This window comes from Kryptolebias marmoratus, linkage group LG14 (genome assembly GCF_001649575.2).
Source record: "Kryptolebias marmoratus isolate JLee-2015 linkage group LG14, ASM164957v2, whole genome shotgun sequence".
Taxonomy (NCBI): Eukaryota; Metazoa; Chordata; class Actinopteri; order Cyprinodontiformes; family Rivulidae; genus Kryptolebias; species Kryptolebias marmoratus.
In genome coordinates this window covers 17,932,799-17,949,349 of record NC_051443.1, presented here as the reverse complement: position 1 = coordinate 17,949,349, position 16,551 = coordinate 17,932,799, and the positions used below count along the sequence as shown (strand labels likewise).

General features: G+C 42.8%; 1 protein-coding gene across 1 annotated transcript; it reads right to left on the bottom strand.

Moving 5' to 3' along the window:
* Positions 1 to 7,025: 7,025 nt before the first annotated feature.
* On the bottom strand, positions 7,026 to 13,104 carry mpx (myeloid-specific peroxidase). The gene is made up of 16 exons (XM_017410410.3): positions 12,894 to 13,104; positions 12,754 to 12,819; positions 12,583 to 12,670; positions 12,244 to 12,419; positions 11,955 to 12,087; positions 11,326 to 11,455; positions 11,036 to 11,242; positions 10,589 to 10,952; positions 10,271 to 10,431; positions 9,933 to 10,191; positions 9,691 to 9,861; positions 9,351 to 9,588; positions 8,181 to 8,392; positions 8,041 to 8,078; positions 7,857 to 7,916; positions 7,026 to 7,561 (listed from the first exon to the last, which is right to left on the bottom strand). The coding sequence occupies exons 1-15, from the start codon at positions 13,087 to 13,089 to the stop codon at positions 7,866 to 7,868; spliced, it is 2,490 nt and encodes an 829-aa protein (XP_017265899.2). The 5' UTR covers positions 13,090 to 13,104; the 3' UTR covers positions 7,026 to 7,561; positions 7,857 to 7,865.
* Between the last annotated feature and the right edge of the window lie 3,447 nt (positions 13,105 to 16,551).

The following is a 16,551-nucleotide window of genomic DNA, read 5'->3' as shown; positions in this document are numbered from 1 at the left end:
TCCAACTGAGCAGAAAAGAAACAAATCGAGCTGCAAAGATGAGGCAGATTACTGCAAACAAACAGCTACATGAAGCTGCTTGGCCACGTTTTCTTTAGTCTGCAGGAATGCGTGCTTACAGCAGTCATAATATACCTTCAGCCTTTAGAAGTTAAAGTGGCTCAGATATGAAAAAAGCAAAGTCAATAGCCCCATTCCGAGTACCTTTGTTGATTTTAGGAATGCTTTGTTCACATGGAAACTGCATTATCACAGAGCAGTAACGCCAGAGCAGCTGGGTGTTAAGGGATTTGCTCGGGGGCGCCTGACTGATGGCGAGAGGAGGAGCGAAACACGCTCCTTTACTTTTTTTGCTCAGCAGTCTGACTCGTTTCATGCCATCAGACATGACGTGAAACCTCCAATCGGTTGTGACAGCTTTCTGCTCAGAGTTCAGATCTTTCATCTGACTTCTCTTTTTCTTTATTATCCACTTTTCCCCTTGAATAAAGGAATGAAAAGATGAGTTTCTTTTTAAAAAGCCAGGCCGTGTGCCCTCTAAACGCCTTACCCCCGCACCTAAAATCCTCAGGTTTAAAGTCTTACTTATCTTTTTCAATCATCGACACAACTAAGTTTATAACCTTGTTTCTATTAAATACCTGGAAGGATTCATCGCTCGGTGAAAGAATGTGTTGGCAAACATTTGGATTGATTCATAAAAGATAGCTCACCGTAATAAAATGTAAATTACTCTGGGATTTCATCGTCCGCACTGTCGAAGTTTGGTAAAAAAAAAAAAAAAGTTTAGAGAAGTCAAACACAACACATCAAAAAACACATGTGATCATTGCTAATGAGTTTAGTAGTTAGAAGCAAAAAAAAAGCAACAAAAATAATACATATTTTAATAAGTTTTAATATCCTCCTGATTTAAAATGAGCTAAACAAGATGCAGATGTTGTTGTCCAAAAAAATATAAATATAAAATAAAAACAAATGTAAATATTAGAAACTTGTACATGTGAGGGGATCCTTAACACTAAATGGTAAATATGGCTTTTGTCAGCTGGACAGTTTAGCAGCTCTTATAGCTGTTTTCTACATTTTGATTTAGTTTTAGAATTGAAAGGGACAGTTCAGATCTTTAGAACCGAGGTTCTGTGAAAAAGCTGTGAACAAATAATATCTGTTGGAGAAAGCTCTTTGAACAACCTCAGTTTGGAGAAAGAGCGATGAGCTAATGGCTCCAAAATGACCAAAATGAACTGCTGGCATCTTAAAACAAACTCTAATCTCAACACTTCCATAGCCTCTCATTTATAAACCTTTATACACGGATGTTTCCAGCAGAGGAATGATGATATTCCTGCTGAAAGCCCCCCAAGTTGCACCGGACGTGCTACAACTAGCTGCTGCTGCCACTGTTTAGATTTGCGAATAAACATAAAGAGCGAAATGTGTTTCTGCAGAGCCTCACTTCAAAAGCTCTGAACTATCACTTTAAAACAGCGTGGTCCGACTGAAGTCCAGGTCCAGCATCCAAAGGAAACATTTGATGTCTTATAAATTAAAACTTTAAAAGAGGAAATCCAGAATAACCGACCCTCTGAAATCCTTTTTAAAGCCAATAATAGGAATGCTTTTCACTTTAAAAACTTCAGCGACTGATGGTTTTACTAAAACAAACATTTCTAAACAGCAACATTTAATTTATTGTCTTTATAGACAAATCTTTAAAGGGTAAAGGGATTTGCAAATGGCAGAGTGGCTGAATTCAATGAGGTAAAAAGCAAAGTCATGCTGACTTATGAATTTAATATGAAGACCAACTAATCTGAACAGCAGCTGAAAGAGAGAGAAAAAAGAGAAATACTAAAAATACTTCACTGGGTTGGGTTTGGGTGATTAAATCATGCTGTAAATTACAGATGTATTGTTCTTGGAGGGGACACATCGTGGCACTGCAACTTGCTGTTTTCTCTCAACCTCCTGAAAAAAGCGTGAGAGAGAATCAGAGGCAAGAGCGGCTCCAGAAAAACACAACGCATCCTCCCTGGAGACGGCCGTGATCAGGACGGACGGGAGGTTTGTTTAATCAGTCAAATTATGAAACCAAGAAAAAGGGGCAAAGTAAGTCAGGCTCGTAAAAAGCCATCTCTTCCAGTCACAGTAACCTCAGCAGTAAAAGCCTCTTTGCTCCTCTGCAGAAGTTTCCTGTTTTGTCTCGAAGACGTCGTCTGGCAGTTCGGATCATTTTCCAGCATAAAACGGAGAAGGATGATTTTACTTTTGGCTGAGCTGTGTTTTAGCTCCTAGGGTGACTCACGTAGTTTAATTCTGCATACCAACAGTTCCTCCTGAGACGGGAAGCTATGTGCATGTGATCCCTGATCGCCTCCCCTCTCTTCCCTGGAACACCAGTCAGAACCAGCTGTTCTGGGTCACAGATGTATTCTGCTGGTAACTCACTGGACTCCCTCTTCTTTCTCTCTTTCTCTCTCTGTCTGTCTCCGGTGACAGCAGCACACTGTGCTCCCTTCACATCACGGTCCGGGGGCACATCTGCAAGGAATTAGACCGGCTCTTTTTGTCTACGTTTGTTGGAATTCATCCTGACTCTCCGGGCGCTCAAAGTGGCTGTAACGAGTTTGAGCCGATGCATATTTGAGAGGAGGAGAAAGGAGGGAAAGCAGTGACTGTGTACTACATAAAATACACAAATTAAACAAAGGGAAATACATTTTTATCCTCCCCTGATGACGAAAATATGAAACTAACTAACACACGAGCATTTACAGCCTCATTTGTCTATATTAAAGGGAGGATATTTGTGCTTTTTGCAGTTATTATTTGTACATAATTACTTTTTATTGCAAAGGTGACAATGTTTTTGCCTGTCTCTGTGTTCATTTGTCTGTTGTGTTTGCAAAACATCTCATGAACCTCTCAAAAAGTAGTCATTTGGTGCAGATCTACAACTGATAACCTCATAGCCTTCTTTTCAAGAAGGCCACCACAGCTAATTGACATTAGCCAACAGAAAAATGGTTATAACTCAGTCAGTTTTGCAGATAATGATCCAAAATTTGGTGTGTTGGTAGCTTATAGTCATTCACAACATATACTCTGAGGCCTAAAACATCTCACAAGGTATCGGAAGATCGCATGAGATTGTGCACAACATCATTTCATAGGTTCGCCTCGAGCGGCTCTAAGTCTGCCCCTTCTTCTCATGAGAGGACCTCAGTCTAAAGCTCCGATGAAACGAGGTGGACGATATGCTTTCCTCCAAGGAATGCTGGGCCATCGGTTCATGTTTTAGTTACGAAATCCTAAACGTGACACGAAACCACACTCAGCTCTGAAAAAAACCCCATCCGACTTATAGTAGCTGATTTCCCCTGAAACTCATTTCATTCAAACAAAGCTCAGCTCAGATCCACCTTCTGTGACAGAAGCAGACATTTCAAATAGTTTCAGCTTTTCTTTCTTTTTTTCTTCATAAATGATGTGTATTTATTTCTCTTGGAGCGCATTAGCTCTGGCTTTCGTAACATACACACACACACAGTCTGGTGGACTACGTGGCAATCTGCACACACACACAGCATTTTCTTCAAGCAAAAGGAGGAGGAGCACTTTATCACGACACGGCCCAGAAAACTTTACATCATTACTCTTCCTCACTCCCAGTGTCTCTGCCAAGATACAGAGATCCCAGGTAAAGCGGTGATACAATAACAAGACATAAATAAGTCATTGTTTAGTGTGAAGCTTCTAAAATCCACTTATGGACACTTCAGTGCAAACCTCAGCATTACATTCTCTATGCTTTAGGAGAGCTCTGGAGTGGTGGGGGGAAATGGCTGCTAAGTAACACAACAGCAGTAGGTTGTCCCTTTTTTTAGGTGATTATGTCAGCAGCAGTTTGTTTACATGCCGCAGACATAAAAGTGGAGGACAGAGAAAGCGCCGGTCCTGCGCAGGAACAAAACTTTGAAAAAGCTGACAGAAAAATTAACAGCGCAAAACCAAAAACACACACAGACATAAACAATGGGGGGGATCGGATGACGCGCAGCTGGAGGCAAGGATGACTGAGGGAAAACAAAAGTGATGCAGATTAAACCAACGCAAAGCAAACCAAACAGAACCACGAGGAAGGCGTGACGGATAAAGACCAAACACGACAACAAATAAAAAACCTCAGGATTGTGACAGCAACTCGAGTTCATCTGGATTCTCCTGAAGGAAATCTGCTTGAGTGTTCCACTGCGGTCATCAGCTTAAAAGGGATAGTTCAGAAAGTTTGTGAACAACTAATATCTTACCTGTTGTAGGTAGCTCTTCGAGCAGGCCTCGGTTTGAAAAAAAAACAAACATTTAATTCTGACCGGATTAAAGAGCTGCCATCTTAAAACAACTCCTCCTAAATTTTTAACTATCATTAAAACATTAAAACCGTTGAGAATCTGAAGACCAGATGATGATGCTACATTGTGGGAATATTTGAGACAACCATCAGTGGGTTTGATTCAGGGAAATCTGTCGTTATCAGTAGTTTAAATCAAATGGTCCCTGCTTCAGTGGGGTTTTTTTTTTTTGGAAACAGGCTGAAGCTGGTTTTGTTTCAGTGTGCAAGTACAGAGAGAGGCAGGGATTAATAGCTCCAAAACAAACGAGGCTCTGGAATATTCAAGAGCCTTCGTCCGCCTGACCCGCGGCCTGGCTCGCATCAGAAGTGGAACAAACTGACAGCCCACGAAACCACCACCCTGTCTCTGCACGTTTTGCACGAACACATCAAAGACGGAGCATCAAATTCGGCTCGGCTCGCCGTGCAAACTCACCAACGACAACAAATTTTATTTCTTCTTAAGCAAAAGTGCACAAGCTCCTAGCTGTGCTTTGACATGTGCTGTCACCTTTTTTTTTTTAAGTTTTCAAAACAGCAGTGAGCCCATTCCTCATCAGCTCTTGCTTTGGCAGAATATTGTGCTCCTCTTTAATATCATCCAAATAATGACTTTATTCTGAATGGACACATGTTCACAATTTATACATCATGCAAACAGTATTTCCTAACAGTGTCCAAATCTGCAAGTCATTTTGTTTTGACTCAGCTGCACTTATGGTACACATACTGATCTTGTCGTCACTTAAAGTGTTGGTTTTCATTCAGGCGATGCCATCATCGTCTTCAGGGTGGTTTCCAAAACTGACCCTGCGAGGGTGAGGTCCTCATCCTGATGTGGAAGAACGGAAAGGTAGAGGGGAAAGAAAGGGGGAAAGAGGGAGGGATTGGGAAAAGAAGAGGAGGAGGTTAGGAAAAAAACAGCAGCTGAACAGGTTATTGGGGTCGGAGAGGAGAGGTGAAATCTTGGGCGTCGTGGTGGAGCTTTGATGGTTTACATCCAGTAATTACTTTCTGAGTTTCATTAAAACCAGCCCAGTGGTTTGTGGGATATTTTGTTAACACACAAACAGGCTTGACTCCAACAGCTATTGCAAAAGTTTTTAAACACGGTTTGTTAGCGAAAGATATATCGAAACAATGTGTGTGCATCTACGGAGGAGAATAAAAGATGTTTGTTTGTGCCTGTCCTCTGTTTCAGAGTGTTTACACTTTCAGCTGCTTCTTGTGGCTGAAAAACAAACCAGCTGAGGAGGTGGTGGCAGCTGAAACGGTACATCTCTACAGGGGGGAAACAAACTTAATCATGATCGGTGTCCAAGGCTGCGACTTTGGTTCCAACATGGAGTTTGTTTGGTTCAATGTTCATACAGAAAACAGACCACAGGTACAGATATCAGCCAAAACGCTGTAATCAGATCAGCTGCTCAGCTGCTCTTTATTATACCAGGAAAAACAAAAGGTCTTCAAAAGTCAGCTCATGGGACAGATTCAGTGGAATTTATGAAAAAGTGCTGGTTGCAAAATGGGCCTCCTCTCTTTTGAGGTTCAAGAATCAAAACCAAATGATTTTTTTAATGCCCTGAAGCGTGCTGCGAAGAAGAAACAGCTTGACTGATAGTTTCCTTCCAACAAGAGAGGGAAGACTTTCACTCCCCGTCCTCTTCGTCTGCATGTGTCTCTTCACCTTTGTTTCCTCCGAACGCACCTCTTGACTTTTTCCAAACACATGCGGCCCAGGTGGGCTGGAAAACACGCCGTAGTCCGGTCTGAGTCTTAAATGTTTATCTTTTGTGATGGGAGAGGAAATCTGTCCATCACACAGTGAAACTGTAGGGGACAAATGAGGACTTATTAACAAAATAAGCCAATTTATTTTTGTCTCTGCTTTCTGTCTTTGAAGATAAACAGTTTAAGTCACAAATGAACAGAAACTGGGGAATATTTTGCCAAATGTCTTGTAATAAAACATAATTTACTCATAAAAAGGGCGACAAGTTTAAGAGAGGCATTTTTCAGTTTGAGCTAAATTAAAGATTTCATTGCCAGACTGGTTATTAAAATGTGTTTTTAAAATCCACCAGTATTTTACACAACCTACATACATTTTATTTGATTTAGAACATTGGCTCCATCTATTGGAGAGATTTTAACACAATTTTACAGATTCTGATTTCCAAAAATGCTAAAATCAGAATAAAATATTTCGATGAAAATTAAAAGTTTGGCAAGTCTTATTGTAAAACAAAAGTTTTGCTCCTGTGTAAGTGTTAAATAACCTGCTGTATAACAGAAATGTCATTAAAAAATACCTCATTACAAGTGATTTAAGAGACACACAAAAGGATCCCAGGACAGAAAGTTACTTATTATCTGGTTGTGATAATAAAAAAAATTGTAGCAAAAGAAAAATAATTTATATTTTAAATGATTTCCATTTTGTTCTTGTTGCAAATAAAGCTCAAACACAACAATTGTTGGCATTTTTCCCTTTTATTTTCAACTATACTAAAGAAGGTGAGTTTTATATCAGCAGGGATTTTCTGCTCCTCTTACTTTTATTTTTATTTTATTTTATTTTAAATTTAAATTACATTGCTTACAAAGCCATAGAAATAAAAAACACTGCTATTGCAACTGTAGAAATTCTTTATTGAATGCAGAATAAGAAACGTTGCTGTGAAAAGCAGACAAAGCTTTTTTAAGGTTTTCATGCTTTGTTTTATCAGCCCATAGATTATTTAATATAGAGCTGGCAAAATCTATCATTACAATAAGCAAAAGCAGGTTTTTTGGTATTAAAATACCGCATGCTGTAACAGAACAGATTTGTTTCAATCATAATTTTTACTCACTAGGCTAACACAAAAAGAAAGTGTTGATTTTACAGTAAAAGTTAGAAGACACAGTTGTCTTTGTCTTTTCCGTTGGCCTAAATGAAAAAAATATTCATGATTAACTTAATGTGCAGAGGCTGAACTGATAGACACCAGGGATGTAAACAGGCGTGTCTGCGTGCACTAAAAGTTTTCTGTTAACTATAAATTTCCTGACGAAAGCAAACGATGGGCTGCACCCGCCCAGAAAGAACTGAAAAGGAAAACCGCGGCTGTGCGGCGCTGATGTTGTGCAATGCTGGTGGTCCGAGAAGTGGTCCTACAGGACCTGAGGAGGGACATAAAGGATTTTAAAAAATGTTTAACCTTAAAACCATCCACACTACAACCCCATGAATACGACAATCTGAAGCCAGAGCTGTTGACCGGCACTGTTTCCTGTTTTTGGGTTCATTTTGAGGTGACTTTTTACGTTAAATCCACAGATTTAGTTTTATTATTAATCAGCTTTATTGCCATGTATTTTATTTTTCAAACAGACATTCAATTTATTTCAAACTACTGTATAAACTGCAAACACAATTACAAAAAGAGTGAGAAAGTTAAGAAAATGAAAAGACAACCTTGTTGTTTTAGAGGTTCTGAAATCCCCGACACTTCAGCTTGTTCCCCCGATTCACATTCTGTAGACCAATAAATTAGAAACATTAAGTCAAGCCTCATATTTGTGGATATTTTTTCAAAAATACTCCTATATTAATATTCTTTAGTCCAATGTGCTCTTTAAAGCTGGTGCCAAAAACTAACCTTTGCTTCGCCGCAGTTTGAAGAGCCACCAGGAGAGCCTGCAAAGTCAAACACGTAAAGAACAGTTTTCATCCATGTGAACACATCAGAAACAAACACAGAACTCGATGGAATTATAGCGTTAATGTTTGCAGCCTGACCGAAGCTGGGGCGACTCTCCCTCCAGGCCGACAGGCTCATCCGAGGGATGCTGGAGCACTGAACGCGTGGGTTGGTTCTTGAGACGACCCTGAAAGCATCTCGGGGCACGGACGTGATGCCGGTGTTGTCGCAGATGATTCTGGACAACGAGGCAGAGGAAAGAGCAGCCCTCTGGTTGGTGGTGAAGACACCCGGGTTCTGGTGCCACAATCTGAAATAAGAAAGAGATGGTTAACATTAAGGCTTCGTTCTGATTTTATACCCTGTTAGATGATCTGAGTGCACAAGGTTTTGGTATTTCACTGCTTAACATAAACAGTTCTTAACATGAAAAATGTGAATTTAATTTGAGAAAATAATAGCTCAGTGAATGATATTATAATAATTGCAGTTCATGTCACTTAACTGGCCCCAAAAAATAGTCAAACTGGTAGAGTTTTAAGGCTCACGCTGTGAAATGTAAAAAAAATTTGAACAATCTATGTCACACTGCAGATTAATGTAAAATCTTGACACTCTGGAATGCTTGATTTAATAAGGATATCAGACCAACAACTCTGGCATCGTTGCTCTATTTATAATATTTGGACAGGAGGAGGAAAAAGTGACAGCTGCGAAACCTGCTCGATATTTGTTGATATTCATTTGGTCGTGAGAGTTAATCCGGGGGCTGGTAATCCCGCAACGCTGAACGACCACAGGTTCCTGACTGAAGCTCACAACAAGATTTCCTTATGGTTCTTTTGTGACAAAAGAGTTCATTTATGATGGCCGAAAAGCACACCGAGTGAATCTGCATCCACATCTTTGCACGGCCAAGACTTGAGCTTGTTTGGAAACAATCCTGCTCTCAGTGCTGCTGATCTGAAACTTCCCGGCCCGGCTGTTCCTCGTTACATATTTCTAACTTTTACCCAGTCATGGTTGATCATATGTCACCTGATCCCCTAAATCCAAACCAATCAGAAGCAGTGCAGAGCAGGTCACAACGTCCTGTTTTTAACCCGTGTACACTCCTGCTGCAAATGCACACACCGGGCACCACGCCATATGCACACCTGTGTAAGGCTCTGCTGTCTCTTAAAGGTTTATGAAAAGTGTCTGTACGTTATAAGAAGGGATGGCACGCCAGGCACAACACGGGCTTTCTCAACGACTTGTGTACCGACCTGTCACCCCGGCGGATATTCTGGAACTGCTTTGCGATGAGGCAGGCGAACAGAGGCCCCACGCGGCCGCCGCCCACAAACGGCTCTGCAACACCTCCAAGCCACACGTCAATGTTGTCGGGCGTCCCGTAGAGCTGCAGCAGCCTGTTGGCCAGGTTGTTGTTCCTCAGAACCTGGCCCAGCTCTGCCTGGTTACGGGGCTGAGACAGACCACAGAACCCGCGCCACGCATTGTAGCCTGGAGGAGTCAACCACATGGAGGACCAGGCAGGTGAGGTCAAATGTGTGAGAAAGGAAAATTAGAGGATGAGGTGGGGCGGAAAACAAACAAGGTGATTACCACGCAGGCCATGATCACGACTGCGCTGCATGTTGAGGGAACCCAGGTCCAGAGCCAGGTGCTCCACGAACTGGAACAACTTTTCCCTCAGAGCGTTGACCATCATGTGATCCTGGGTGTTCAGTTTAGCAGGACTGCCGACAAGACCACGCAGCAGAGGATCAATTCCACCTGGAGCAAGACAAGAAACCATAAGGATGACATTTCAAAGCAGAGGTCCTGCTTGCCTTTGCGCAGCTCACCCTCGAAGACGATCCTCCAGGGGGTGAAGAAGGCCTTGAACAGGGGGACGCTCGGGAAGCGAGGGTGCTCTCTGTAGTTGTCGTCCAGTCGGGACAGAACTGGCTGGATTGCCAGGTGAGCAAAGCGGTAAGCTGCCGTTGCAAAGACGTTGGAGATGCTGGGGTCGACACTGGGGCTGTAGCCGGGGTAACGGCCGAGCTTCGTGCGCATCGCTACGTCACCGACAATGTGTGGCAGATAGTCCCTGAACACAAACACCTGAGAGACAAACGGAGATCAAATGAGTGAACGACGCAGGTTTGGTAGAAACCCCAGACTGGCTCTCAGGTGTCTCTACCTGCGTGTAGGCTCCCATGATCTTGCGGGCCTCCTGGTAGATGGTCTCACTGTCCCAGTGGGGGTTCATCCTCTTCAGATCACGAGCCAGACGGTTGTGCTCACGAACAAACAGGGTGTGAATGGAAGTCAGGGCGATGTTCTCATCCACACGCACATCACCTGTTCAGAAAAACAAGCAACTTAGGTTTCTACATTCGAACGTTTGACCAAACCAATATAAACTTCATCCAAATCTGTTCATTTATTACCTACACCTCCTTGGTGGGGGTAATAAATATATATCAGTCTTGTAAAACTAACTCCTAGGATTACTAACCTGCTATGAAACAAGGCACCTCTCTGGCGTTGCTGTCATTGGTGACTCTTCTGCGAGTTGCACACATTTCCACCTGCAAAGGGTGGAAGGGCAGCAGCTCTCGGCCGTTGTCTCTGAACTCAGTGTTAACGGCGAGCAGGCCGCCGTCACTGCTGAGGTTGCGAAGGCTCAATGCAAGCTTCTCCTCAGAGCCGTACACCTGTCCCAGATCCAGGAAGGCTGTCAGGGCGTTGATCTGCTCCCTCTTGTTCGGCTCCCCGCCAAAATTATACGCGGAGTACCCCGTTCCGCAAGCAGGGGCGGACCTAAAGGCGGGGATGCAGCTGTCAGCTCGGGAGGGCAGGCGGGGGTCGCCAGGGGGGATCTGTTTGTAGACAGAAAGGTGGAGGGTGAGACCGGGAGGGAGGGTGAAAGACGACATCTCACAGCTGGAGTCTTGAAACCAACCAGGATGGGGATGCACGGCTCGGCGTTCTCGCACTTCTCGTTACAGTTCAGCCCGTTGCTGAAAGAGCGGATGCTGGGCGAGAAGGGCGTGAAGGTGAGGTCGTGGTCATTCCACTGGCCGAACAAGGTCACCATGTGAGTGAAATCTCTGTCACTGACGACGCCTGCGTCTGTTGTGCTTAAAATGTTGTTGGACACCTGTCGCACCTAAGAATGGAGGAGAATGGTTTATCCTTAGATCTCAGTAATGGTTTGGATATAGAAATGAATCTAGGATATAGCTGTGATACCAGTGGGAGCACAAAGTTGTTGAATCTTCGGTTTCTGTTAAACCCTTTGGGCTGGGAGATGCCGTCGTCGTACTCGGAGGGCAGCCAGCGGGTGAAAGGGGTGTTGGAGGCTCCGAGGCGAGGATCTTTTCTGAAAGTAAATGTGAGATGTCGCTGTTTGGTAACAGTGGTTGGGAAATCCCATATTAGTGAACACATCTTCTGTGGTGTATGGCCTAAGATGTTCAGGTACATTTCACAAGCACCTCTTTTGAAGTAGGTTCAGCTTTTCAAGTCTCAAAAAGGAACTTCTCAATCAAGTACCATGTGAAAATAAGCTACAGGGTTGTTGTTTTTTTTAAAGAAAAGGTCCTTCTTAGATTTTCCTTTGAAAATGATCAGGTACAAGGATAAAAAGAATGAATATAAAAGCAGCCAAAGTCTACAGACACCTGCTGAAACACCTTCAGAAAGCCTGAAGAAACACTGATCAAGACCATTTGAAAATTTACAAGAAAGCTTGGCTCCTTGGAAGCAAATTAGAGAAAGGATGGGTGACATGAGACTTGCCAACAGTACTGTACATCGTATAAATTTTGAGATTAAATGCATAAAAACATCTAAATTAGGAGAAAAAGAAGTAAACTCACAGGTTGTTGCAAACGCTGGTGGCTGTACGATACTTGTTGAGGTTTTGTGTGGTGCCACAGTTCGGAAGTCTGATCTGAGCCTCACACCCAGTTATCTGTACGAGTTTTCTCAGGTCTTCTTCAGAGAGCAAATCTAAAAGATGCAGTTTAAATGATGTATGTGTTAGTCATGCATCCTGTAGCTAGATGCAACTTTGAGGCGTGAAAATGTGCCACATTGTGGACCAGTAGACTTCAATCAGAGACGGAAAAGACAGAAAAACGACGCTGTGTGTGCCGAGTGTCTGACCTGTTGCGTTCAGGGAGCGTTTGTGCACACGATGCACCTTCTCTTGGACCAGGCGGAGGGTTTGTGCCATGTAGTCTGCAGAGCGAACAGCCGAGCGAGTGTCACCACGGGGCTGCTTCAGGAGGCGAAGAGCATCGTGGGGTTGCACCACATCCTTACGGACCAGTCTGAGACTCCTGAAGGACACAAAGTTATACAGGAAAATCTGAACCAGTGATGTTTTTGGAGAATTCATGCTATTTTGCTCTCAAACCTTCAGTGAGGGTTACGATGAATGGCTTGATTACCATGAAAACAAACAATCTCCATCAATATGCAGGACTGATTTACTGAACTTACTCGTCTCTGGAGTACTTGTACGCATCATCCACTATTTTCTTTGCCTCCTTGAAGCATTTCTGAAGAATAGGGCTGCCGAGACTTTCATCTTCAAAACAGGGATAGAAATTTGAGAATTTAGATTCAAATAGGACAAAAACATGCACGAAGGAGCCATCAGGAGGGATTTACCAGCAGGTTTGGAGTGAGTGGGCACCAGGCTGATCCCCAGCACAAGAAGGACAGAGAAAAGCATCTCTGAAACAAAAAAACAAAGTCAGAAGACATTCAAAAGAACAATCTCTGTGCAAGTTAAAATATCAAGTTGCTACCTGTATCATTGAAGACTCCTGCTGAGATGCTCTCTGAACTCTGGCTGTAGTGATGCTGCGTTTGACATCGCCGCTCTCCTTTTATTCGGGGAGTGGATTGGAGACCTCGCCCCACGAGTTTACCAACAGAGGCTGCTGTCGGTAAAGGGTACTTCCTTCTTTCTGTGTCAGTGAGACGCAGGAAACGCTCTTGCATCTAATCAGCCGGCTGATAGGAGTAACAGTCTTTAATTTGGAAACCCACAGAAAAGAAAAAAATAAGGCACGAGAAGCGCTGGTCAGAAACATTCATCCATCTGTTTTCTTTACTCGCTTTTTCATGCAGGTGGCATCTACCTCCAGCTCCCCACAGAGGCAAATTAGACAGGCGACCATTCACACATCCAACATGTAGGTGAGAGGAAAACGGAGTACATATGCATTTACAGGGAGAACACGTAAACTCCAAAAAGCAAGGCTGCTGCTGAGTTCTGAACCAGTGACCTTCTTGTTTTGAGGCGACAGCTCCATTCTCTGCTCCGGCCGTGCTAACAATCCCAAAACTTTAATCAGAATTTTAATTTATGTAGATGGTCAAGACCTGACCTGTCCAGCATGTCCCCCGCCTCGCACACAATGACTGCTGGGGATAGGCACCAGCTCCCTGCGACCCAAAATGGAGAAGCGGGTAAAGAAAATGGATGGACGGATGGATGGATGGATGGATGGATGGATGGATGGATGGATGGATGGACGGATGGATGGATGGATGGATGGACGGACGGACGGACGGACGGATGGATGGATGGACGGATGGATGGATGGATGGATGGGGTCAAGAGCTGTGTTTTAAAATATATTTTTAAGTTTATTCTATTCTCTGTGCACTGAAGCCAAACAAAAATCTAATTCTGAAAGCCTAAAAAAGGTTATATGTTAAGATTTACCAAGATAATTCAGATTTGTAGAAGGGATTCTGAACAGTAAATATCTTACCTGTTGTAGATGGCTTCTTCGGTGACCTCAGTTTGCAGAAAAAGAGTTTAATTCTGACTGGATTATTGGACTAAAGTGGATTGCTGCCATCTTAAAAAAACTACAATCTCAGAATATTTATACAGTAGCAGTTCATGGAAACTCTGTTTTGTAAACCTTTGATTGTTTCTTTGCACAAAAACATGAATCTCTCAGAAAAAACATGGACCGAAATTACCCACAGGCTAATTTCTATGTGCAGCCGCCAAGTAAAAATTAAAAACAAACAATTAATACAAAATACAGCCACTATTAATTATGTTCTTTTTACTAAAAATAGGGACATTTCTTGCACATTCAACATAAACGTTGAATTAAAAACTACAGAGTTCTCAGTGGAAGGGTCTAACAGTGTGTGACAGGATTTATTGGGTCTTTTATTCGTAAATTAACAAAACTTTTCTCTCCAATGTTTTGGCGGGCTCAGTTTGCCTGCTTGTTGTCAAATAAGGTCATCTTTCTGTAGAATTTGACTGTTTTTGCAACATTCGCTGAAAATTGTGTTTAAATCCTCTGTTTTTTGAAGGAAGTTAAAAAAAGACAAAAAACAAAGTAGAAGTGTGTTAGTCAACCACAGGGTTTTGTAAGGAATAACATTTCTTCACTGCGGTGGTTTGAGAAAGGGCACTTTTTCACATTGTTTTGGACACAAATTTGTGAAATTCTGCTTTAACCGGTCAGGCGACGCAGTTAGAACCTGACAGCGCATCATTAAAACCTGATAGAAACTAAAGAACAGAAACCTTTAATGAGTGAATTAGAGAACAACCGACTGATGTGCATTTTGCCCAAGAAGCAGAGCCGTTTGGGGCGATGCTTGAGTCAATTATTCTGAATAATTAACAGAATGATAGTTAGTATAAAGTACGGTTTAGCATACTGACCTCATCGTTTGTATGGAAATAACACAGAAGGTTGACCTTGCTGCAGATGAAATCACTTTATCTTGCTTGTACCACAAAATGTGAGGGTTTTTACAGATTTTAGCAGTGATCAGACAAACGAGGAAAACAAAACAAAACCAAAAAAAGCAAAGTCTATAAATCTTTTTACTGAAAAACACACTTTTAGATTCATTTTCCTTACATGAGTAAAAAAATGCTGCAGAGTTTATTCTGGTTTGTTTCTGAGCCACTTTCTTGACCAAACGTTATGAAACTTGTACTTTTTCTTTTTACCTTACTGGTAACATTTCTGTTTCAGTGTCAACTTTTCTCTTACAAAAAAAGCAAGCTTGCTAAAGTAACTCTCATTAAAGGACAGACATGTTAAGACAGACAAAGACATGTGAAACTCTTATATCTTTTGTGAACACACGTCCTGTTATGAAATGAAGCCAAAATGCAGAACTGAAGTGTGGAAACCTACAACTTAAACCTGCAGTATCAACGTATTGTGGTCATGAAATGTTCACGCTTTCAGTTCTTTAGAACAGTGCTTCAGCCATGGGAAAGACGGCCTTACATTTGACTTTGGAAGACAAAGAAATTCACGTTTGACTCAAAGACTGCAGCATGCCCTGGCCCAAATCATCATCCCTCCACCGCCGTGTTTGACAGTTGATACGAGGTGTTTATGCTGTTACGGTGGTGTAAAGTATGGTCAGTTTTTGCCATTTAGTCCAAATGTGTCCACATTTCTTTTAGGCTTGTGGATTAAGACACTCTTTCCTGTTTGTCCTGTTATGAAATATTATTTATATAAATTATTTGGAAATGGCTCTAAACCAGGGGTGGGCAGTCCTGGTCCTCGAGGGCCACCATCCTGCATGTTTTACTTGTTTCTCTGCTCCAACACACCTGATTTGAATCAATGGGTGATTAACAGGCTTCTGCAGAACATGAAGAGGTGATTTAACCTCTGAATCAGGTGTGTTGAAGCAGAGAAACAAGTAACACATACAGGATAGTGGCCCTCGAGGACCAGGATTGGCCACCCCTGCTTTAAACCCTTCCCACATTAATAGACAGTAATGCCCCTTTTCCACTGGCTCTAAAGGTCCCGGCTCCTCTCTACTCAGCTTGCTTTGCGCGCGTTTCCACCGGCATTTTTTCAAGGCCAGTCCCTGCTTCTTTGGTACCTGCTTCAGAGTCGGGCCAGCCGAACCGGCCCTGCTTCGTGGGCGGCGCAAGCTTAGCTCCTGTTCACTCATTGGTCATGGGTGTGACCAGATGGAAGCATAAAGAGCGAAGGTAGGAATATAAACAACAGCTTTAGCTTACCCTGCAACGTTTATGCCGTCTGTCCCCCAGCTGAAGGCGCTGTAAAGCCTGAAATCTCCGGCAGATAACAGTTGTCCTACTCCGCGCAACAACCGCGGCATCCAGAGCATTTCTTCCACTGCGCCTCTCTTCCTGAAGTCTCAGGAGAATCCCCATAAGTTTAAAAAACAGCAACAACACAGGGCCAACGTTGTCCATAGCTCTTCCGAAGTCTGGAACCACCCCCCACCAACACAAGGGGGCGTTCCTCTGCTACCGACCAAACCAGCCGGTGGAAACTTGATGCATTTTTTACAGAGTTGAGCAGAGTAGAGTAGAGTAGAGCGGGGCTGCTCAAGTAGAGCCAGTGGAAAAGGGGCATAAGAGCTTTTCTAGGAACATTGTTGATGTCTTTCCGCCTTGGCATTGTGTTACCACAGAGC